Here is a 25,597-nt window from a genome sequence, read left to right as displayed (position 1 = left end):
CTCTGAAGAACTGTGATACTTACTGCTGTGTGGCATGGTTTGAAGTTCTGAGGGTTTTTTTATACAACCCATATGTACAGCACTCATTCTTGTCCTTTATATCCCACAGGTGTCTGAAGAATTACCAGTCCATTTGCTACCTCTTTGCTGTGGGACTAGATGGACTCTGCTATCTCTGCCTCCCCATGCTTCAAAGTCTCCCCTTTCTCGTGCCTTTCTCTTGTATCTTTGGATACTTCGATGGTGCCTACGTAACCCTGATTCCAGTAGTGACTGCAGAAATCGTGGGGACCACCTCTTTATCCTCAGCACTTGGTGTGGTGTACTTCCTTCACGCGGTGCCATATCTGGTGAGCCCGCCTATTGCAGGTGGGTTTTAAGAGAGAACCCCAACTCATCTCTTCTGTTTCATCACAGTCCTCCCGTTGTTCATCAATTTACTCGAGCGGGCCCAGTAACGTCTCCATCATGAGACTTGTTGTTACTGTGTTTGGCATATCGAATATGTCACGGGTAACTTGTTAGGTTCTGCCGTGCGGGCGAGATACTCTCAGTAGCTTGCCAGGCTCTGTTTCATATTGATGTAAAAACATTAGGCTCACATAAAGATGATGAAGACCAGAAGCAACTTGGGGAGAAATGTGTGTTGTGTTGAGAGAGGCGAGGGGAGGAAGGAGGAGAGAGGTACAAGACCTTCAAAATATCATGGTCTTATCTATATCATTAGGTTACAGTCTTCTTCCAACCATCTAGGGAACAGTCTACCTGGAAAGAGAAAGTCCCAAATTAAGTTCTTGATGAAACTATTGAAATGGAGCACTGTTCATATTTTTAAATAAGTCCGTACATCAAAAGGGACATCTGCAGAGCACAGGATACCAACAGAGAACAGAGGGAGGTGAGACTGATAGAAGTGTGAATGGCAGGGGCCGAAGAGATAGTGCTGTGGGTAGGGAGCTTGTCTTGTACACAGCCAACCCTGGTTCAGTCCTGGCACCACATACGGTTTACCTGGTTTACCTGTCTCCACCAGGAATGATCCCTGAGCCCAGAGCCAGGAGTAAGCCCTGAGCACTACTGTATGTGGCCCAAAAACAAACAAACAAAAGTGTGGGTGGCATAGTGGAATGGATTGAGTACTAGTCAAAGGGCTGGGGGCACTATGTTCTTCAGAGACGTTGGATAGTATTACAAAAGAGTAGTATGGAAAAGAATCTATTTTAGAAACCATGATCTAGCAATTAATTGATTGCTAAATCAATTGATACTTTCGGGTATGAACAAAATTCCAGCCCAATGGTTCAGGAGCAAACTGATAAAGGCTTGTGTGAACTCCAAGAATGGAACACACTCTTGGAACAAGATGAAGTTCTAGGCAAAGATAACAGCAGACATAGCAAATAAAGATGTGGGAAGCAAAGATATCAAAGATAACTTAGAAAGGAATGACAAGATTGACCAAGGCCTCGCATTATGCAAGGCAAGTGTTCTACCACTGAGTCACTTCCCTTGCCCTTGAATCCTTAAGCAACATTTGATTTATGTTAACTCTGTTTTTAAAAAATTTTATTTAGGGGCTGGAGTAATAGCACAACGGGTAGGGCGTTTGCCTTACATGCGGCCAACGCGGGTTCGATTCCCAGCATCCCATATGGTCCCCCGAGCACCGCCAGGAGTAATTCCTGAGTGCATGAGCCAGGAGTAACCCTTGTGCATCACCAGGTGTGACCCAAAAAAGAAAAAAAAAATTATTTAAACACCGTGATTTACAAAGTTATTCATAATACAGTCATTTTAGGTATTCCATATTCTAACACCAATCCGACCACCAGTTTGACCTTCCCACCACCTGTGTCCCTCTCTAGCCTGACCCTTTAGCAGACACAAATAATTTACTTTATATTGCTTATTACAACATATATCTCATAATGGTGCTACTAAAGTTATTGTCTGCAAATGAGACACTAGTTGAGCCTACTGTGCTATTGTTTTTCACTCATTGAGCTTCAGTGTTATTTTTTTTCACTCATTGAATTCTATGCATCTTTCCTAATTTTCTGCATTCCTACTGGGCTGTCAGTACTGTAACTTTGGAGATGTTGTATGGCCACATACATGTACAGCCACTTCAGCAGCTCTATCACTAGGATGATTCAGCAGCAGCGTGGCCTCTTGGGCCTCCCAGGTTCAGCTTGGCTGCAGCTTCTCTCCAAGACTGATCATGGGATTGGGCTGTTTAGATGCCAGTGGAAGTGGTGTGGGTCAGTGGAGAGCTGGGCTCTCCAACAGAGCAGACACTCAGCCTGCCCCATCCTGAGAAGGCTCCAGTGATAGGGGCACAAAGACCAGGCCTACCAGGTCAGGCACAGCTGTGACTTCTCTCTGATTTATGTTAACTTTGAATAAATAGAATTGAACTGCTGTTATTAAATGAAAATGGTTACCTATGGAGGCAAAGAACGACCCCATTGAAAGCAACAAGGAAGCTAAAGAAAATGGTTTTGCCAGGAAAATGATGAATATAATGGTCATATTCAGATATCTGAAATCCCCAAAAGTATGGCCACATAGAGCTGTTTAGGAATGAAATATGAGCTTAGCAGAGATTTCCAAACTTATTTGTCCTTCAGTCACCTTTTTAGGAAAAAAACCCAACTCAGCCTGCCAACCCCCATAAATTTACCTTCTTTAAATGAACAGAAATTACCCCAGAATTGTACCCAAGGCTGCTACTTTGCTCCCCAGGAAAAGCATATACTTTGGGAAATATGATTCAGCCAGAGGCTAGATTTAGAGTTCCCAGATAAAGCACCCAGAATACTTTGTAGACTGTCAAGTACTCTAGAAATGTAAAGGAGGATTCAACAAAGAATCCAACAAACATTTCCTGCAATATTGTGCTTGAAACTGCTGGTAAAGCATTAAACAGATCAGAATCTGTTCCTCCTTCCTAGAGCTTGAGGTCAAGACTCAGGTCTCCCAGAATGAGGTTGGGGGATTACCTGCATCAGAAATTCCTATAGACTTGTTAGAGTGAAGATTACTGGCCCTTTGACTGTGATCTGAATCTTTGGGGATGAGCTCTGAAATTCTCTCCATATCTGCAGCCCCCTTTCTTGTGATGCTTATGCACACTAAAGACAAGACAAACTCCTGAATGTAACTGCCAAACTAAAACCCAGCAAGTGGGTAAGTTCCCCAAGGATCAGCATGAGAGAAATGAGCTTAGCAGAGAATTCCAAACTTATTTGTCCTTCAGTCCCCTTTTCAGGAAAAACAAACAAACAAACAAAAAAACAAAATTCTAGCCTGCCAACTAGAATAAAGGAAATTTTATTAAAAAAAAAAAAAGCAGGAACCTGTTTTAGTTCTTGTTAAGAACAAAGGGTGTAGGTTACCCCCATATTCCAGCTATTGTTAAAGCAGAAAATAAGGGAAATGGTTGTTACTTTACTGCTGTAGATGAAAATTCCCCATCAGTTTAAACTCCATGACATAGACCCACATGTTGGATGCTTTGTTTTTAGAAACTGACACCCAAATGTTCCCACATCCTCTTTCATTAGCCCATTTTTTCATTTTAGGAACAGAATAATTCTATTTTTAAAAAATCAACTTCCTTCATCTTTTTCTCAATCCATGGCCTTTATTTAGCAAATTGGACGTTCTACTCAGTGCCTGGCATTGGAAGATGAAAGTGTTTTACTCCTTTTGGGATTTATTCTTTTATTTGGTTTTCTTTAAAATAAAAATGCTGGCAAAGATACCCCCAGACCCTGTGTCAGGCTGAGTCTCATATACACGGCATCCTGGAGGGAGGAGTCCTCCATCTGCCCAAACAGAGCACCAGCAACCAGAACCCGCCACACTCCAGTCGCCGCCAGGTGCACAGCCGTACTCAACAGGCTCGGGACAAGCCTCATTGAGGAATGAATCTGTAGATAAACTTGGGTATGCAGGTTTTGTGGCTTCTAAGTAACATCACATTCAATCTGGTGTGCTTCTACTGGATTATCAGTATTGTAAAGTTTGGAGATGTTCCAGGGTATTGAGAACTTTTTAACTGGTTGGTCCAGGTAGAGTTAAATTTTTTTTATCAAGTTTTTCACGATGATTTATTACATTCAATATTCCAACTCCAATCCCATCACCATTCTACCTTCCCACCACCAATATTTCCAGTTTTCCCAACCACCACCCAAGCCTGCCCCAATAGTGGTCCTAAATAATTTATTTTGTATTTTTTGTTATGAATAATTCACTAAAAATGATCAAAAAAGATTTCCTTAGAAGAAAATTAGGAAATCTAAAATAACAGGTAAATAAAAATAAAAGTAGGAATCTTTATGTATCAGACTACTTTTCCTTTTTTTTTTTTCGTTTTTGGTTGTTGGGTCACACCCGGTGATGCACAGGGGCTACTCCTGGCTCATGCACTCAGGAATCCTGGTGGTGCTCAGGGGACCATATGGGATGCTGGGAATCGAACCCGGGTCAGCCACGGAAAACATCCTATCCACCATGCTATTGCTTCAGCCCCCAGACCAAACTTTTCAAACTGACCTTTATCAATTACTTTATTGGCAATTTTATTTGAATACCAGCATCACTACCAATATTTTCACACAAGTATTGTGCATCGTAAAACTACTTCATGGAACTGAAGATCAGTTGACACTCCCCAAATTAAGAAGTGAGCGTCCTTTTTAGACTTACAAGCCAGTTTAGATCAATGGAATTAAAGCAGGGAAGAAGAGAAAGCATATAACTCTCTGGTAGATTTTCTTAGCATAAAAGTAAAATTTGGAAAAACTTAACAATCTTTAAAATTATAAAATAATTGCCTGCAGAGTTCTAATTTTATCCCACTAATTCTCAGCTCACAGGGACTCATATTTTACCTCTCCTGGTTCTCTTCAAAATTTAGAGCTGGAGTAGAAAAATTAATTTGTTGCAGTGACAGATAAAAAGGGAAGAAGGACATGATTTCAGAATTGTGCTTTCTGAAGTCTACATTTTTAGCTTCTAAAATGGCCTAACATTCTGATTTCAAGGTGAATGCATCATAATGATGAATTTGAAAGTTTGGGTTCCACTTTATCCAAAAATATTGTATTTGATGTAATAAATAATATATTAGTTATGTTATTCAAGATAGCTTATGAGTGCTGTGAAATGCATTTTATACAGTTTTATTCTCCTGATGCCTAGATAAATAGCCCTGATGTTCATCATTTGAATGATGCTGATTTTATCTTTTCTATTATTCCAGGTGATTAATAAAACTGCTATTTATTGGGTGATCACTAAAAATGTGACAGGCTTTCTAGCATGTCACTTTGGAGAAGGAATAACAACATTCTTTTTCAGGATGTTTTTCTAGAAAAGAAGATGCATGCTTCAGTTGTTACTCAATATGATTAGGAGATTGGGTGTGTCAAAAATTAGATGGTGGTACTAGCAACCTATTGTTATTATCCTTGCTGATGATTCGATTTGAGCCATGTAAATGAATTTTCAACTCGGCGCTATAATCTTGCTGTTTCTTGTTGCAGGGTGGCTGGTAGACACAACTGGCAGCTATACTGCAGCATTTCTTCTCTGTGGATTTTCAATGATATTTAGTTCAGTGTTACTCGGCTTTGCTAGACTTGTCAAGAAGATGAAAAAAAGCCAGCTGCGGTTCCTTGCCAAAGAATCTGATCCCAAGCTGCAGCTCTGGACTAATGGATCGGTGGCTTATTCTGTAGCAAGAGAATTTGATCCGAAAGATGGGGCATCTGTGGTCCTCGCAGTGCCCACCTGACCCAGGGACTTGGCCTGGGAATGCATCTTCAAGGCAAGAGAGGAGGGACCATGGGATTGTACATGATTCTGAAGTATTTTATTTTGACAGAAGCATTGACCTCCACGGAAATGATTATTACTGTTTGGATAACATGTTTGTAGAGGAAACTCGCAAATAACAAAGGAAACTGGACTGGCTCCAAGTTTCCCCATTCGGGGTTTGTACATAACAATTGAACTCACATCTTTTGGATAATGAATATCAATCCATGGAGAATGTAAGGATATAGCTGATATGATTCTCTGTAATTGAGGTAATTTTCAGACATCTCAGACCCAAGTAGATGACCACTAGATAGCAACTTTCCCCCAATGTCTATGGCCCTTCCACTTCCTGCCATCATTTAGAAGGTGAACAGTCATTAACATGTAGATTTGGGGGGCTGGTGGGATCAGCTTGGAGTAGTGGTTGAAGTTGAAGATGCCAAAAACTTTTTCAGAGTGAGGTTTCTCCCTAGAGACTATTCCCACCTGCCCCCGCCCCCACCAGCCCTGACCTCCCCCATCACTTCCTTATTTTTCAAATCAGCTCTTATTCTGGCAAATTCAAACCATGAAAATTCAAATGATCATGGAACGCTGTCGTTTTCTGAATTGTAAGACCCAGGCAGCCCTGACTGGGAAGGTCTTCTATATGAACACTGGAAATGAAAAGCCCATTTACTAAGATTAAGTCCTAGGCACTCATCTTTGTTACTAGCCTTTACAAGGCTAGCTCCACCCCAGAGAAATTTGTTTTTATTTTCTTTTGTTTTTGCTTTCATTCAGAACCTGGGACTGAACCCAGGACCTCACACATGCAAGGCAAGTCCTCTAACGCGAAGCTACATCCCTGACCCTATAATGCTTATTCTAAATTTACTCTCAGTTTAGCAGAACACAGCAAGTCATAAGGGCAATTTCTCAGTCTTATCTGAAATGTTAACACCAACTTTCCCCCCCCACCTCTCCTCTTATCTGAAATGTTAACACCAACATTCCCCCACCCCTTTTTTTTCCCCCTTTTGAATTAAAGCTCTTATTTAAATTGCAGACACATTCCTCTTAGGAACAGAAAAATGTTGACATTATTCCAACTGGGCAGGAATTGAATTCTTGAATCAGCAGGTCTCTAGTGAGAGTTTTCTTTTCAGATCAGACATTTAGGTTCATCATCATTCAGAACAGGACTTGGCAGTTTTGCCTGGGGAAGGGCAGGAAATAAACCTCTATGATTCTAAAATAATCCAAAGGTGATATTCCTTTTTTCCTGTGTGAATTCTTGTAATGTCTGCTGTTCTTCATCTCTTTATAGACAGACTTTGGAAACCTGTGGGCTTTCCCATTCATTTGTAGTGAATGCTTCTGGGGTTAATGTCAGCATCATAATATCCTCACACATTAGTGTGTGGACCCAGGGAGAGTAAGGTGAAGATTTCTGTAGGGGTTACTGCAAAAACAAACAAAACGATGAGGAAGATCCAAGGTTGACTAAACATGTTGGGCAAGAGTCTTTGGACGCAGTGAGACTAAGCAGGCTGCATTTCAGCGTCTTTGCCGAAACTGGATTATATGATAATCTGACTTACTGGCATCTTTCAGAATTAAATACTGATTCAATTTTTCAATTTGATTGGGGGGTGGGGGGAAGCTGTAGTAGATCATAGTTCTTTTCCAAAGAGAAATTTGAATGTTAGCTACTTTAAATGTTAGTTAATTTTAGCTCATTAGTTAACATTTGAATGTTAGCTAATGTTAACTTGAATGTTGAAAAAATCTTTTACTTCATTTGAGAGTTTAGTTTTGAACCCATTTACCTTCCTATTTGTCATTTAAAGATAGAGCTTGGAAAATGTTTATAAAAAGTTCAAATTAAAATGAAGTTATATATGGTTGGAATAGCACTTTACCCTGAATGTTATTTCTTGACTCTTCAAGACTAAAGATCGTTTTCTAAAAATATATAACTAGTTATAAATATATGTATTTTTCATAGCATGATCACAGTAAAATTTTGTTTATATGGTTCTGCAATAGAATTTCTATAAACTTGTATATTCATGAAAATGGGCATAAATAATAGAGCTTTTTAAAGTTTGTGTAAAATATTTGGGATATTTGATTTTATACATGCATAAATTTGTAGGTTACATTCCTCTCTGGAGCAGCATTTTTGAAAAGCAGTAAGGAAAATATAAACTCTGGAGCAGTTAAGGCTCCATGTTTATTTTAAATTGAGTGATTTGTGGGAATAAGGTGTTTTGTGGAATCAATAACAAAATTATGGTAACTTAATTCAACATCTTAAGTGTCTCTTTATATCAGTGAGAGCTCTGTTTCAAAGTTGACAATATAAATACTGTAGATACTGTGCGCCAATGGGCCTTTTCGTTGTTCCAGATGCAGTTTCATTAATCAATTTAATTATTTACACTAATATTTTCTTATTTCAAAAGCATAATAAAATGAGTTTATAGTTATGTTTGGAAGAACATTTTTTTCTTGAACAAGGTGTTTGAATTGATAGAGTGGGCCTGTCTGGGTTGTGTTTTGATATTGGCATATAAAGGCGTGGCAGCAATCGAATGATTCCCGAAGAAAAAACTGTTTCTAGACTACCTCCTGTTGGCTACTCTGCTAAGCACTCCCTAGCATTGTCTCATTTGTGCTCCGTAATAGTCTATCGCCTATATTTATCTTTGTGTAGCTAAGGGGGTCTGATACTGGAGTCACCTCTTCCTTTTGTACCTTGTCTTTGTAAACAAAGGTTCAAAAAGACACTTTCCTGAAAAACAGGCACTTCCCCAGGCAGAGAAAATCCTTCAGAGTTTACCTGGGTCTTCCAGTGAGTATACATGGGAAGATTATAGAATGGAAACATGTTTTTCAATTTCATTCAATTATTTTTGGTTTGGGGATCTAACTGGCAATGCTCAGAGGTTTCTCCCAGCTCTCTGCTCAGGGGTCACTCCCACATGTGCTCAAGGGATCCTCAGTGGTCCAGGCATAGAAAGAGGGTCCTCTGCATGCCAGGCAGGTGCCTTACCCCCTGTATTATGGCTCTAGCCCCTGTAGACAGAGCATTTCAAAGACTTTTCCCCCCGAAGTTTGGTTCAATAAAGACAACTGCTTGCAAGCAGGGTATCTGGGACTCACAGGATCGCAAGGAATAGCATGTTGAGAACAGGAATCTTCAGAGCATTGGGGGAAAAGTTCAAAATCCACCACTCAACTTTAAAAAAGAATCATGTGAGCTATTAACTTGCAGTCAGGAGCCGTAGGAGCCATGTTTGACTTGACATATGACACAGCACTGCCATCTCCTGGAAATAGTGAGAACACTTCCCAGTAGGGGACACTGCCCAATGGCAGTCCAGCAGGAACCCTCCTCCCCAGCCTTAGTCAGCTGTTGTGTCCTCCTGCTGGTGCCCCTGTTTCTGATCAATACCTATCTCCCATCCTATATTTACCCTTTTCTTTTTACACACCTAGAGGATAAAGGGGCTGTGTTGGTTCTTATTTCACAGGGAGAAGAGTACAGACAGGGAAAGAGGTAAGGAGCAACATGGAACAACACAGGGGTATCTGTAATTGAGGGTTTCTGTCCTTCCCTCTTTTCTCCTCTTCTGCTCCTGTCTTCATGGTTCCCTTAACTTTTTCTTCCCTTTAGTTGGGGTTGTTTTGTTTTGCTTTGACCATGCTGGGGGGAGGAGGGCTTTTAAGCCCAGGCCTCACGCATCAAGCCATTAAAGCATGCCCTTTGCTGCCAAGCCACACCCTTTTCTTTTGGAGTGGGGGCACAGCCAGCTCTGCTGTTCTTATTTGGGGCTTACTCCTGGCTCTGTACTCGGTGATCACTCCTGGCAGGCTCTGGAGAGATCAAATGTGGTGCCAGGGATGCAACTCAAGTGGGCAGAGTGCAAGGCCCTCCCGCCCCTCTCCCCCTCCCCCTTCCTAGCTCTCCTCCCCCACCCCGATACAAACACCACCTGCAGACAAGTGTTAAGCTTGAAGCTGCAGATTCTTTCTTCCTGAAATCTGCTCAACAAATGATTTCTGTACACAAATGACCGGTAAGTCAATTTTTGTTAATTGGTTTTGGATTTTATGTTTCTTGCCATTTGTTTTGGTAAGAAAGCACAAGGTTGTGCAGATAATTTGATATTAAAAAAGGGGGGGGGGACAGAGAGGTGAAGCACCTGAGACTAGATCAATATTCAATGGAATTGGGGACTCACAGCCATGTTCCAACGTCAGTCTGGGGTGTCCTGAGAGACAGGTGATGTCCACACACCCCTGGGTGTGGGTATGATACATCTGTGCCCTCACCTGCTGTGCTGCTGGCCGGGCTGGCGTGCACCTCGCAGGGGCAGGAAGATGAACCCTTAGGACGTGCCCTGGGTTCTCACTGCTGAATGGCTCTTCCGCCTCCCCAAGATTTGCCTCCTCTTTTGCTGACTTACTCCGCATTTCAGATTGCCTACACCCAACGCTTGAAACAAGCCCCTCCATTTGACCGGGTCCATAATTTCTCAGGGCAGCCTTTCCAGGAGTTTTAGAGCAGCTGTTGATCATCATGTCAAAGGGCATTTGATGTTGACAAGATTCCTTTCATGATTCCTCCCAGTGAGTTTGGGATTTGTACAAATGGAAAACAGTGGTGGGTAACTTTGCTTATGGAATGTCTGTGCTAGGTTTTCCTGCAGGAAAACTCTGGAGGGTTGCTCCTAGGGTTCCACACTCATTCCAAATTTTAACACAATTTAGATAATACAGTAAAATCGCTAATGACTAGGTTTTAGAAGAAAATACCCCTGGTTTGAAAACCTTTCCTACCTCTTTATTAACTAGGGGGCCATGGGATGATGTAATCATTCTTAATTCCAATCAACTCCTATACAAAAGGAAATGATAAAAATGCCCATCCATGGGAATTTTGTGTGGATTTTATACAACACACTTAGAGCAGCACCTGGTATAGATTTACATCTGGTGTAGATGTATCACCGGAGTCAACAAATATGGCTAGCTCAGCATTCCTTCTTGGGTGTTTGAGTTGGTGTTGTCTGGGACATAGCGGGGACCGACCTATGGATGGTCTGTTCAACTCTTGTACTTTCAGCTCTTCCTTTCTACCTTCATTCATCTCTACCTTCATTCTCTTTTACCCTCTGCTCTAGGAATAGAAGCTTACATAGGAACGACTCATTACATTCTGTGTCTTCAGCGTCTAGCCCAAGTGAAGCACCCCACGCCTACTTTGTGGAGCTTACGAGAGGCACCGGTAGAACCCCAGGAGATGTAGCATTCCCGAAGTTTAGTCATCTTACCATCATTTTTTTTCTGGTGAATTTTTTTGGGGGGAGCGGAGAGGCTCACCGCTGGTGTTGCTCAAGGCTTACTCCTGGCTCTGCACTCAGGGGTCACTCCTGACAGAAACTAAGACATTTCAAAGTTTAAATTCATAAGACACATTGCAGATACTTGTGAATACTTTAATATGCACAGGAAAAAATAGTTGGAAAGATACATATCAAATTGTTGGGGATGTGAAATTAGAGAACAAGTTCTTATGCTTAAATTTAGATACTTATGTATTATTTGAAATCTTACCATCAAAATTACTTTTAGAATAATCCACAAACTAGAATAATCCAATAACCATAATAAAAATTTAAAATAAAAAAGTAACAAAAAGTAAAAAACACAAACAGATATTTAAACGCTACACTAGAGGTATAGAGAAGTAAATCACATGGCACACTTTCCCACTAAGCCAGTTGTGGTCAATAGTCTACAAAGAAATATAAGAGAAACACTTTTAAATTAAAAGTGTCCAATTAAAGAAGTCCCCTGGGATAAGAGCTCTGTAGACGTGACCCTTCAAATTAAACTGAAAGTCGGGTTTAAATATTCCAGGGAGAACAATCAATCTGAAAACTTCAGACAAAAGAAAAAGCTTCACAGAAGTAACTTTGGAATACTAAAACAGTTACCCAAAGGCCAGAAACTGTGGGCTTGAGAATTCAACTCAGTGCAAATCCCAAACTAAGAGAAATCTTCAAAGAGTAATGCCTGGAATCTTGGTAATCTAAGGATGTAGGTTCAGGCATCTACTTTGCCCGTTTGCTAATCATTTCCCCTAGTTTCTCAATTAGCTTGTCTTCCACATGAATGATAACCTAAAAATACTGTAATTTTAATTAGAGGGAATAAGTGGATTCTGTTTAGATTAGAACCAGAGAAACTTGAGACTAATGATTTTTCTTTATATTATTTCCCTTCCTGATAACTATTTTTTAGCTATTTAAGTGATTAACTGGAAGTGATTAACTGGAAGACAATACATCTGGTTTCTCCTGGGTCCCCAAACTTCTCTTTGAAAACATTTTTTTCTCATGGTCTACGTTTTTCTTCCCTCTTCTTACTGACATCAACAGAGACAAAAACTTATGAAATTCTTTCTCCTGACAAAGAGAAAGCTTTATACATCAACCAGAGAGTAGCAGGTATCATCTAAGTAAGTAACTATCTGGTTGATGGTTCAAGATCCTCATCAAAATCAGAACAACTGGAAGCACCTGTCTCTTGTGAGCCATATTAATTACAAGTTTCACTAACATAATTTTGCACTTCTTGGTTTAGGTATCAAAGGATTACATCGGATTACACTCACTGCATTTTAATCATTAAAATGGAGGAAATGGACAAATTAAAAAAAAAAAAAGAAAGAAAGAAAAAAAAAGTGTGTGTGGTTCCAGGGATGGAACCCAGGGCCTCACACATGTAAAACATTTGCTCTACCATTAAGCCACAGCATTGGCCCCAGAACATTTTATAAATAGCAGAAATCAAGAATATAACATCAAGGCCAGGCCATTTTTTAAAGTTATCACAGCTAAAATGTTGATGTTTCTCAATGGATTTTAGTACTTTTCATTAAAAAAAAAAAGATTCATCATGGTGTATGTTAAGTATTTAGCTCAATACACAACAGCCTGGTACACAATAGCCGTCCAATAGATTGGCTCAATGAACAACGGATTAAAACAAAGCCAAAAATGAGAATCCAAAATGGATGGAATAAAAAAAAAAAAGCTTAGAGTGCATAGTTAAAGTCGCAGTTCACATAGCGCAGCAAGGAATTCTTCATTTTCTGGATCCATCTTCTGGGCCCTTTCGTAGCACTCAGCAGCTCGCCTCCTCTCTCCCTCTAGCTTATACACAAACCCAAGGGCACTTAAACTCTGCACATCCGAATCATCGTGACCAAGTCTCTTGGAAGCCAGTTTCTTCAGAGAGCCTGTCAGTTTGGTGCGAAGGGAGGACCTATCTTTCACCTTTAAGGCTTCTAAATAATGGTGAATGGCAGTATTTTCTGATTTGCAGTGGAATTCCTGAAAGCGGCCATAGTGGTAGTGGATCTGATGCTTGTGATCATCAGTTATATTCTCCAGACGCAGGGCTTTCTGGAAAATGTCTTCAGCGTTGCTATACTGACCCCCTTCCGCATACATGTTGGCCAGGTCTGTGTAGGCAAAAGCAAACATCGAGTCTCGTTCCACGGCCGCTTTGAAATGAAATATGGCAGATGTGATCAGCTCGTCAACCTTCAGTTTATCTTTTCCTTTCGGCTTGTTGCGCGTGGCCTTCTTGATTTGAATCATTTGCGCCCTATAGCAAAGCCCCATTTGATGATGCAGGAAAGAAGAGGTCGGAGTCACTTCCAAAGCCTTTTTCAAAAGTTCAAGAGCTTTGTCCCAGGAGTTTTTTCTCCTGTAGAATTTGGCGGCATATCGAAGGACATAGGGCTGAGAAGCGATCTGGTCCAGGATTTCCTCAATATACTTCTCCCCCTCAGCTTCCGCATGTACATCCTGAAGCTTCAGGGCCAGAAAAACCTTAATGTAGGTGTTGTCTGGGTTCAGGGTAACAGCCTTCCTCAGGGGGCCCAGGGAAAAACTTTTGATGGACCCTTCCCTGTCAGAATCATCCAGCCGATACACTGTGATGGCATAGCCGATGTTAAATTCTGGATTGTCAGGTTCCACCTCCAGAGCCTTCTCAAAAGCCACTTTAGCCTTTTGGTAATATTTTCCTCCAAACTTTAAGAGTGCCCACCCTTTCTCACAGTCAATCTCAGGGCGCTCCAACTTGTAGCCGAAAGGACTGGACAGTTTCTTGCAGACGTCCCCTACCTTGTCTATATACCGCAAAGCTGTTTCAAGTTGGTCCATGTGGTAGTACACCCACGCGTAGTTTCCCCAAGTGACCAGACTTCGTACTTCTTCACCTGAATGTTCTCGCTGGATTATTTCTTCGGCTTGCTCCAAGCACACGAGGGCATCTTTATTTTGGCCTTTAAGGTGTTTCACATAGGCCAATAGGTTGTAAAGAGTAAGTTTGGACTTTGTGTTAAGAAATTCAAGCTGTTGCCCAATTGTATCCTCCACATCAAATAGATCAATGTCTTCCTTGAGTAAATTCCATGTGAAGTGGCATTCTAATTCCAACAGAATGGGCTTCAAGGAATCCTTAGGAATTTCACTGTCAAAGATAAGATAATTTTTAATTCTTAAATAAAGGGGAAAGTAATCATACTGTTCTTTGCTTATCAGCCAAAAACTTTGATCTCCTACTTGATCCTACAGAATTAAACTCCTGGAATTTCTAAACTAGTTTCTTCTGTGTATTTATGCCCTAGAAATATTATACTAAATTTTTATCAATTCTTGCATAACCAGTTCTGGAGAGATACAGTTTTAAATGTTACAAAGGCATCTATTTTCTTTTGGCAGTTACTAACCCATATAGACCATTTAGTTTTAGAAAGGTGAATTTAAATGTTGTATTTACTAGTCATGAAAATTAAGAATAATAACCAATAATTAACAGGAAAAATCCATTTTTACATAAAGCAGCGATGGGAGGTAAAAGGAGGAGAGATATAAGAAAAAGAGGTTCACTGAAAGAGAGAGGAACCACTCAAATACATAATTTTGCCAACGGGGGGAGGGAAAGAGAGAATAAATATACAGAGAGAAAAGGCATAGAAACAGAGGAACCAAGTAATGGAAAAAAGTGCTAAATTTGAGCTGGATGAAAAGAGAACAACAGAGACTTAGAGAAACAAGAGGAAAAGGTAAAAGTAACTTAGTAAGTATTGATCTAGTTGTCACATCCTTCTAACCATTTGGGTTGTGAGCAGCAATAAAGGCTAATAATACTCTTATTAGCTTGTCATTGCCCTTACTATTTACTTGACATTAAAAAAAAATGATCAAAGGACAGAACTGTACTTCCGTGGTCAATTTAATGTAGTACACAAATATTTTCATTTTCCCTGATGCCCACTGAAGCTTATATAATATTATAATGCAACGCTATTTCAATAACATTTTTAATAAAAATTTTTAAATGTTCATTGAATTCCCTCCTGGGAGACACAACATATAATCTCTGCATAGTTCACTGAGAACACTCTCTATATTTATTTACTTTTTTTGGTTTTGTTTTGAGGCCATACCCAGCAATGAACAGGATTTACTCCTGACTCTGCACTCAGAAATCACTCCTGGTGGTGCTCAGAGGACCATACGGGAGGCCAGTTGTTGATTAGGTCAGTTATGTGCAGGGCAAGCACTCTACCCACTGTGTTATCTCTCCAGCCCCAGAACCCAGAACCGTTATCTTTATTTTATTTATTTTTTATTGAACTGCTGTGAGATACACAGTAACAAAGTTGTTCTTGATTGGGTTTCAGTCAGACAATGTTCAAACACCCAGTCTTTTGGGACCATTATCTTTAAAAATAGGAAGGTAAGGTGGGGAGAAAGATAATTATTAAAGCATTACTGAGAGTCTTTGTGTGCAGAACCTTCTGAGTTACCTGAAGGATGTAACTGAAAGGAAGCCACAGTCCTTTTACAGGGCTGATACTGTAAGGGGACACTCAACACAACTGGAGTATATTCCAGTAAAGTTCTGCCACCCGTGAAAGATACCAGGTCCAGGGCTATGGGCATCTGTGGATTTTAATTGGTGAGGATTCCTTCCTTTGGTTTCTGTTTGTGGGACAACTTCACTCCCTATGTCCAGTCCCTATGATTTGAGAGGGGCTGTCATCCACACTCCACTCCAGTCTGCGCAGACATTCCAGTTAGTCCCTGCGCCCGCTGATTCATTCAGCAATGACATGTTTCTGAAATGGGACTTCAATGGAACACTCTCTTTTCCTTCGTTAAAAAAAAAAAAAAAGCTTTATAAGATAGGCACAGGGCTGCGGGTGGCCGTCTTTTCAAACTCTGCAGGAACGTCTGCTCATGAATGTGAAATAGAGAAAAACTGGACCAAGAGAAACAGATTTGCTCACATGCTATGTCCAGTCCTGCCTAGAACTTCATTTCCTCCCCCATCCTCAGTCTCCCCCCACACACCCTGCCCCAGGTCTGTCTGCAACTGACATAACTCTGATTTAAATATCTAGTTTTGGAACCAGAGAGATTGTACAGCGGTTGGGGCACTTGCCCTGCACGCGGCTGACCTGAGTTCCACCCCCGTATGGTCCCCTGAGCAAACTAGGAGTGATCCTTGAAGTCAGAGCCCAGAGTGACCTCTCCACCCAAAATACCTAGTTTGGCAGATGGTGAAGCAAAATGAAACTTTCTAAATCTACTATTGGCTGTAAGTAATTAAGGATTATAAGACACGTATATTATATATTATACATATATATTTCTACCAGAGAATGAACTGCTCCAATGATGAAGCAAACCATGAACTGACCGTATTCAATCCCCTTTATCTTTACACACAAAGTAATACAGGAACCCCCCCTAGCATGTACAACATAAATTACTTGTGTAAATGCTCATGGAAACTACAGCATACATATCAATAAACATGTACTGATCACCTCACCTCACCTCACCTCATACAAGTTAAGCACTGTTATAGTGTATATAACAGTGAAAAAAGAATGAGGCTCTTTCTTATTCTACTAAATTCATAGTATTTCTGTATTCTAGCAAATTCATAGTATTTCCATTCTGGAACCAGTGGGAACAAAGGCTCGTACAAAATAAATACATAAACAAATTAATGATAGCATAATTCTAGACAGAGATACCTGTTACAAAGGTCGAGTGATAAAGCGGCCGTGCGGAATTGGAAAGCGGTGACTGAAGTGAGATCTAAGCAACCAAGAGAAGGCAGACCTAGAGCTGAAGGGAAGTTGCTCCAAGTCAGTGCTCCTCAACTGGGATAAATCTCTGGTAAATAACACTAGTGTACTTATTTTTCTTTTAGTGCCTTTCTTAAGAATTACTGAATCACTATGAGATACCCAGTCATAAGGTTTTCACAATTGGGTTTCAGTCGTATAATGTTCCAATACCCACCCCTTCACCAGTGCACATTTCCTACCACCAATGTCCCCAGTTTCCCTTCTGCCAACCTCCCCACCCACCCCCCAAACCCCCCACCCCAATAACAGTAAACCGTTGCCTTCGAGCAGAAGAGACAGTCTCGTGGTGCTACCCTGGCATGCAGCTGACCCAGTCTTGTTCCTGGCACCCCATATGGTCCTCCAAGCCTGCCAGGAGTAATTCCTGGATGCAGAGCCAGGAGTAAGTAACCCCTGGAGACTGAGAGCCAGGATTTAAATTACATGTCCAAATTTACACAGCTATTAAGTGATTAAGTGATTAAGGCTGAGAAAGCAATGGTTTCAAATAAGACCCTCAATCAAAAGTCACATCTACACCGCGGAGTTGTACTGAGATGGGGTGACAGAAGGCTGCAGGGCCTCACCCTGACCCGGTGAGGCACTCTGGCCAACCCAGCTAGGTTTGGTGGGAGTTTCTGTGAGCTCTTGCTCTCTAAGAACTGCTAAGCTTGCGACTCTAAGTGATGAGACGCAGCTGAGCACTGGAGCAGGGAGATCATGATCACAAAGGCTGCCTGCAGAGAGGCAGGTGTTTTTCCTAGCTTTGAAGTAATAGAATTAAAAGTAACATTAACTTTGCTTTCACTCCTGCTTCTGTGAGCTTGCTTGCCCAGGGCACAGAAGAGGAAACTGAGCTGTTCCGCTCTAAGTACTCCAGGTGTCAACCCTGCGGAATCCATGCCTACAGGTCTGACAAAGCTGTTTTCCCTGAAGCCCTTGGTGTCTTGAAACTCCCTTGGAGATTTCGCTCCAGTGGCGCTCCTGGATGGAGCACGGCTGACTTCTCACGGGGGAGCAGCAGAAAGGCTGATTGGTGATTCTCTTAAACAGTAAAAGAGCTGGCTAAAACAGAGATTAAAAGGAACTGGAAGGAAAGGCGGGCATCTTAGTTATCAAAGATCTCATCACTGTCGAGTGAATGAAAATACTCTTCACCTCACAAGCTAATTAAAGACTTTTTGATGTATACTTTGATAGTCTTGATATGTGTTTCTTCTATCTCTAATCTCGCCCCTGAATCCTAATCTTATCTCAACTTACTGCACATCTTCCATTAGAAATTCAGTTGACATCGCAAATACACCCAACGGAGAAATCTGGGTTCTTACAGTCTGTTCCTCCCTTCGTTTTTCCCACCTTCACTGGCGCCTCTTACTTCCTCAGACGTTGGACTAGGAACAGTCGTTGATTCCTCTTCTCTCAGCTCCACATCCAGTCTAAGAGGACACCCTGTTACTTCGATTACCCCAACACATCCGTTTTATTCTCCACTTCCATTAACTGTCCTAAGCTAAGCCACAGTTGACTTCCCTGTAAGAGCAGAAAGCTATTCTCTCTGCTTCCAGTCTGGGTCCCTGGATAGCACTACTAAGTTTCTCTTTTCCTTTCTTTTTTTCCTTCCTGGTGGTGCTGGCAATCAATCCCTGGGCTCATACATGCAAAGCATGCACCTTACCACTTGATCTACATCCTCCGTGCCCGTACTACTAAAACTTTGAAAATGTAAACCAATTACTTCTCCAGTGGTCACCTGGTATATATTTAATAGTTGGTTCACATGTTTTTCTCACTGACATTTTTCTCATTCTGTGAATGTAAACCAAATTATTTTACTCTCCCACTAAAAATGTCCTTAGATAACAAATCCTTTGGGCTGGAGCAATAGCACAGCGGGTAGGGTGTTTGCCTTGCACATGGTCGACCCAGGTTTGATTCCTCCGTCCCTCTCAGGGATCCCAGCAAGCTACCAAGAGTATCTCGCCCACACGGCAGAGCCTGGCAAGCTTCCTCTGCCAAGCTTCCGTGGAGTGGCGTATTCGATATGTCAAAAACAGTAACAACAAGTCTCACAATGGAGATGTTACTGGTGCCCGCTCAAGCAAATCGATGAACAATGGGAGGGCAGTGCTACAGTGCTACCTCTGGGAAATCAATTAGTGTCTCAATAGAAAGCTCCCAAATGTCTTCGTGTATGAATTCAGCATTTGTCAGGCCCTACACACTCCTAAGGGAACTTGGTCTGGTTTCATCAACATTCTAACTGTTCTGCTCGGTCCTTGGCATTTTCGGACCCAGTGGCTTTCCTGTCTTGAGCATATCAAGTTCAAGGCCTTTTCCACCTGTTGTTTTCAGTCAGCCTGGAATGCTCTGCTCCTGAATCTTTCCATGATTAACTCTTTAACTCAGCTCAAAGACTCCCTACTGAAGAGCTGAGTCTGTGACAACTACCTAAAATAGCTCCCTCAGTTCTAGATTGCTCTCTTGGCCCAATAAACTATTTTATTCTCCTCAGAGCTCCTATCACTTTCTAAATTACACTGATCATTAATTCAGTTATCAGTTATCTCTCCCACTTAAACATAAGCTCCTTTGAGAATAAGAAACTTGTTCTAATAAAGTAACAAAATAGGAGACTAACATCCAAGAGTGGCTGAGATTAGTACCAGGAGTTTTGCTCCATGGCTTGGAGGCCAGCCACACATTCTAGGGGAAAAGGGAGCTCAGATAGAGAAGGGAGCACCAAATAAAGGGTGTTGGGAGGATCCTCCCAGGATGGGAGAAGCATGCTGAAAGTAGACTACAGACCAAACATGACTGCCACTCAATGCCTCTTTTGCAAACCACAACACCCAAAAGGAGAGAGAGAACAAAAGGGAATACCCTGCCACAGAGGCAGAGTGGGAGGGGAGGGGGGTGGGGGGAGAGGGATACTGGGGCCCGTGGTGGTGGAAAATGGGCACTGGTGGAGGGATGGGTATCTGATCATTGTATAATTGAAACCCAAGCACAAAAATTTGTAAATCTACAACTGTACCTCATGGTGTTTCACTAATGTAAAAAAAAAAAAAAAAAACTTGTTCTGATTTTTTTGTTGTTGTTATTCTCCTTTGTATCCACTATGGGTTATTCCAACTTTCTAACAGAAGCTCAGTAAATATTTGTGTAATGATTTTTTGTTACATCCTGGAGGCTCCAGTCCAGAGGAAGAGCTAAACTTAACAACAAAAACAAAAACAAACAACAAAGAACCCTGCTAGTTCTTCCCTTCCTGCTAAAGGCTCCAAATGCGTCCCACTTCAGTTCTCGAGGCGCCTGTTTTTGGGTCTTTTTGCTCTCGGGCTCATGTCTGAATACTGAAAAGATTTGGGGGCTGTTTCCTAAGAAACTGATGAGGACACCTGGCATGACTGTCCCCTGAGAGTTACTCCTTTCTCTGGGGCAACTGCACCAAATCCTTGGGAAGTCATGCCACGCCCTGCCGAGCTGGCACAGATGTCTGGCAGCATGGGCGAGGGGTGCCTGCACGGCCAGAGTGAAAGGTGCATCTGCCTCTAAAACCTCCTCCCAAGAGAAGCAGCTGTGAGGACCTGGCTGAGCCATCTTCCACAACGCACTGAAGGGCTTTGCCAGACTCGAACTGACATGAGAAATTTTACTCCGAAGTCCTTTGCTTGGGGTTGGGGATGAGGGTGCGGAGAGGCACAGCCGGCGGTGCTGAAAGGCTTAAGCAAGAGCCTGAACCGCTGGACTGTTTCTCCGGGCCCTAAAATGCTTCTTCCCCGCCGCCCTGCCTCTGGGAAGCAGCGCAGAGAAGGCCACCCCGACCGGAGGGGCATCCCCCGCCCCCGCGCGTCTCCTCGGGCATCCTGCCTAGCAGTCGCCGTTCACTGTCCCTGGGAGACCACGAAGCCCCGGGGCGTGCTCCCCCCCATCAGGACACACACAGCGCGCCCCGCTCCTCGGCGCCTTGCCTTCCCTGGGCGCCCCCACTTTCGGGTGGCACAGGAGGGGGAGCCCGGCCTCCTGCTCTCGCGCTAACCCCGCACGTCGGCGGTGCGCGGCGCTTCACCCCCGCCCGCTCGCCCTCTCCGGGGTCCTTTTCCGAGCTCCCGGGGGAGCCGACTTTGAAGCCCCCCCACCCCCTGGCCCGTCGGTGCCCGGGATGGGGGGCGCCCCGGAACAAAGAGCGCCGGGCTGCACCCTCATTCCTCCACTCGTTAAACGCCAACGCTCGGCCGAGCGGGCGGGAGGCTGGTCCCCGCCGAGGAAGGAAACCGGGGGCGGCGGTGGGGGGCGGCCCGGGACCCCCGGCCTAAAGGGGGCCGCGGAGGGGGGCGGCGGCGGAAGTGAACTCGCGGGGTGCACCCGCAGGAGGCCGCGGCCCCGGGGCCCCGTCCCCCCGCTCCGAGGCGGCGGCTCGCAGGCCAGGGAGGCGGGCGGGGGGCCGCGGGCGCCGAGGGGCCCCGGGACGGCCCCGGGTGGGGGGCGCCCGGGAGGGGCGCGGGGCCCGCGGGGGGCTCACCTCATGGCGGCGGCGCGGCGCGGTCCCTCGGGCTCGGCGGCTCCGCGGTCCCGGCGGGCGCGCGCGGGGCGGGGGCGGCGGGCGCGCGCTTCCCACGCGGTGGCGGGCCCGGGGCTTTGTGGCCGCGGCCGGGCGGGAACGGGGACGCGGGGAGCGGATCCCCGGCGAGGCGGGGTCCGGCCCCGGGAACGGAAACTTCCCGCCCCTCCCCCAGCTGGGCCGGCGCTCGGGCGGGCGCGCGGCCGGAGCGCCCGGGAGCCCCGCGCCGACGCGCTGCCGGCTCCACTCTGCCCCCGGCCCCTCCGAGCCCACTTGACCGTTCCTCTTCCCTCCTTTGTCTGGGTTCGCTTCTTGGGGGGCCAGCAGGGGGCACCCAGCGGCGCCTGGGGGGCTGCTCGCGCCTGGGGCGGGTGGGGGGCCGGGCAGGCCTGGGGCGGGCTGCCTGCAGGGCGAGGAAGGGCCCTCGCCGCCGCGCGCTCTAGGCCCCTTCCTCTCCGAAAAGTAAACCGGGACTGGAGTTGTCTGCGAATTTCTTTTATTGGGGGGAGGGCTCCAACCCCCGCGATGCCAAGGCTTACTCCCGGCTCTGCCTTCAGGGCATTACGCCTGGCGGTGCTCCGGGGACCACATGGGATGGGGGAGAGCCAGCCCAGGTTGGCTGTGTACTGGGCTGCCCGCTGGCCCACCGCCAGGTCCACGAATGGAAGGGGTGGGGGTCGGGGAGTGGGGGCAACCGATCCTCCTTTTTCAGCTTTCTGTCTCCTAAATGGAACCGGAAGTCCCGGTCTTGATGCCTTCACATTGCAATATGTACCCTAATTTCTGTAAATCTAGACGAATGTTTGGGTCAAAGTATATATTTAAATTTTTTGTTTTGCCCACAGCACCCAAAAGGAGAGAGAGAACAAAAGGGAATGCCCTGCCACAGAGGCAGGGGGGATGGGGGAGGGGATGGGGGTGGGAGGGATACTGGGATTCGTGATGGTGGTGGAAAATGGACACTGGTGGAGGGATGGGTACTTAATCATTGTTTAATTGAAACCCAAGCACAAAAATTTGTAAGTCTACAACTGTACCTAATAAAATTTTTTTTAAAAATTTTTGTTTTGCTTTGGGGACAAAGTATATATTTAAATTGTGATTGATATTACCGAATATTTGGCTAAGAGGTTGACACCCTCCCCAACCCCATCTGCTCTCTTATGTATGACAACTCTTGCCTTCAGGAAGTGGCTCTGCTGAGAAAACTTTCTGCAATTGCATCCCCATGCAAATGGAGCTGATACTGTAGGGAAAGCATCAACTGCTCCTTTCCTAAAAATTTCACCCCCTCTAAATTCAATCATCTTTCAACAAGTTGTATGGAACAATTAAGGGCAAGACCTTTGAGGTACTATCAGTGCAGCGATGAACGAAGTCTAGGGACATCCTTTAGTAGAGTTCATTTCTAATGTGGAGCTCAAGAAGAAATGCAACTTTATTTCAGATGGTGCTATGGAGAATAATCAGGGGGTTTTGGTTAAAAATAAGTTGGCAAGGATAAGTTTCACGGGAGACCATGGCAATGGAGTAAATAGCCCGAAGAATGAAGTAATCTCAAGGGCAAGGAGGAGTGAGCACTTCTGAGGAGGGACCCAGAAAGACTCCTCTGGTCAAAAGGAAAAGCAAAGACCTGAAACTGGAAGCACCCTCGGTTTGTGTGGGTGATTGGTTGGAGGCAAAGAGGCAATGTGGACTTTACCTATTGTAAAGATTCACTAAGACACAATGCCACATTAGAGACAGCATTGAGGTTCTGAACCCAGAATCTCCTCCTTACTAAGAAATACTCAGAGCTTTGGTTTGAAGCCATTTTCTAGTGTGTTGTTCAGAGTTTGGTGGTTTTTTTTTTTTTTTTGAGGGGGTGGGGGTGTGAGGAAGGTTGCTTTTGGGATCACACCTGGTGATACTCTGGAGTTACTCCTGGCTCTGCACTCAGAAATTACTCCTGGCAGTGCTCGGGGGATCATATGGGATTCCAGGAATCAATCCCATCTTGGCTTCGTACAAGGCAAACGCCCTATCCGCTGTACTATTTATTGCTCTGGCCCCCAGGTTTTTCTCCTAGTTCTTACCTTCCTTCTTCCTTCCTTCCTTCCTTCCTTCCTTCCTTCCTTCCTTCCTTCCTTCCTTCCTTCCTTTGTGTCTGTTCTAAGAGATAGTCTTTATTGAAGTTAATAAGATTTTGTATAGAATAGCCAATCAACAACAAGAAATCAAAGCGAAAAAATATTCTAGTTATCTACATCATTATTTAGGAATTCTAGATCAGAAAGATTAAACCCATCTGTAGAATATTTAAGGGAAATAACATTTTCAGGATTGAGAAGGTGTGAAGACTTCAGTGTGGAGTGGGGATTAGACATGCTAAAATTAGCACTACATGTAGCACTGTCCTCCTATTGTTCATCGATTTGCTCAACCGCGCACCAGTAACGTCTCCATTGTGAGACTTGTTGTTACTGGTTTTGGCATGTCGAATACACCATGTTGTTACTGGTTTTGGCATGTCGAATACACTATATTCTTGCCAGGCTCTGCCATGTAGTGGGATACTCTCAGTACAGGCTCTCCAAGAAGGAACGGAGGAATCGAACCCGGGTCGACCACGTGCAAGGCAAACGCCCTACCCGTTGTGCTATCACTCCAGCCCAAATAATTTTAGCATTATCAGAACTTACTAATGCTAAAATTACTAGATGAAATTTGAATACGAGACTTCACACTCACACACACAAAACTCTTGGATCAGGTACATCCTTGGGAAAGTCGGTTGTTTTTCACCTTTTAATTGTGTCCCTATCAACATGTAAAACACTGCAACTAGGAAAAAACTTGGGGGGAGGAGTGAAAGTGAAACAGCAATGAATCTAAAGTTGGTTTGGGAAATTGAAACTCAAATAATTGGTAGGTACTCCCAATAGTAGAGTTTCTGAATAAACACTTTATTAAAATAATGGGTGTGGGCTGGAGTGATAGTATAGCGGGGAGGGCGTTTGCCTTGCACACAGCGGACCCAGGTTCGACACTCCCCCACTCCCCACCCCACCCCCACCTCCACCCCCACCCCCATCCCATATGGTCCCCTGAGCAGCCAGGAGTAATTCCTGAGTGCAGAGCCAGAAGTAGCCCCTGAGCATTCCCGGGTGTGACCCACACACACAAAAAAAGGGTGTAAATTAGGGTTGCTCTATTTTGGCACTATTGATATTTGGGCTGGATGATTTGCTGTGGGATTATGTAGCACTGTGAAACATGGGCCGTGTAAGTGCATTCTTGCATATGCCCACTAGGTGTAAGTAGCACTCTGCAGCTGAGATGTTAGCACTAGCCCCAAATGCAATCTCCTTTTAGAGTCCAGGGTCAGAATCCTTCCACCAGCACCGTTCACAACCCTATAGCCCCAATTGAGACTTACTGCTGGAAATAATTCCCTTGAACTTGAGTTGGGAAAAGGAAAAGTTGAATACTGATCAAAAGAAGTTGGAGATGGGACTTGATGGAGTTGGAGGAGTCCCGAGTGAAAGGGAAATGTTAAACAAGGACTATATTCTTAAGCATGGGACGTCAGAATATAGGTTGTTTATCTCTGTTGGTCTGGCTCGGGGCCACACATGGTGGTGGTCAAGGCTTACTCCTGGCTCTGTGCTCAGGGTTAATTCCTGGTGGTACTCAAGGGACCATGTATGGGGAATTGAACTGCTAGGTGTGTGTAAGGCAATTAACCCTATCTCTATGACCCCTGGATTGTATTAGTGGTTTGAGAGTCTTAGTCCCAATGCAGTTCCACCTCTAGCTGTATCACAATTCGCTGATAATTTTTTACTTTCAACGTTTCTAACCCTGGGAAATTAGACAGCAGTTATGTTGCAAGTGCACAGACAGACCGGCATGGCAGATAGGGAGGCCATGGCAACGGGGATTAAAATGAGTTGACACTGGTGTCCAGGAAGATCTTCAAGAAGCTGGAGCCTACGGTGATA

General features: G+C 43.9%; 2 protein-coding genes across 2 annotated transcripts in view; one reads left to right on the top strand and one right to left on the bottom strand.

The window, feature by feature from the left end:
* SLC16A12 (solute carrier family 16 member 12) overlaps window positions 1-8,277 on the top strand; it is a 32,723-nt gene extending 24,446 nt beyond the window's left edge. The window contains 2 exon segments of the mRNA XM_056120599.1: window positions 110-369; window positions 5,556-8,277. Of these exon segments, the coding sequence (XP_055976574.1) occupies window positions 110-369; window positions 5,556-5,806 (511 nt within the window). The 3' untranslated portion in view covers window positions 5,807-8,277.
* Window positions 8,278-11,306: 3,029 nt separating this feature from the next.
* On the bottom strand, window positions 11,307-21,698 carry LOC130029601 (interferon-induced protein with tetratricopeptide repeats 5). Its single transcript, XM_056120600.1, has 2 exons — window positions 21,576-21,698; window positions 11,307-14,373 (listed from the first exon to the last, which is right to left on the bottom strand). Exons 1-2 carry the CDS (start codon window positions 21,578-21,580, stop codon window positions 12,939-12,941), a joined length of 1,440 nt encoding a protein of 479 aa, XP_055976575.1. The 5' UTR covers window positions 21,581-21,698; the 3' UTR covers window positions 11,307-12,938.
* Between the last annotated feature and the right edge of the window lie 3,899 nt (window positions 21,699-25,597).

This window comes from Sorex fumeus, unplaced genomic scaffold (genome assembly GCF_029834395.1).
Source record: "Sorex fumeus unplaced genomic scaffold, SorFum_2.1 ptg000043l, whole genome shotgun sequence".
In the NCBI taxonomy this organism is placed as follows: Eukaryota; Metazoa; Chordata; class Mammalia; order Eulipotyphla; family Soricidae; genus Sorex; species Sorex fumeus.
The sequence above is the reverse complement of the archived record's forward strand: the minus strand, read 5'-3'. Positions and strand labels throughout refer to the sequence as shown.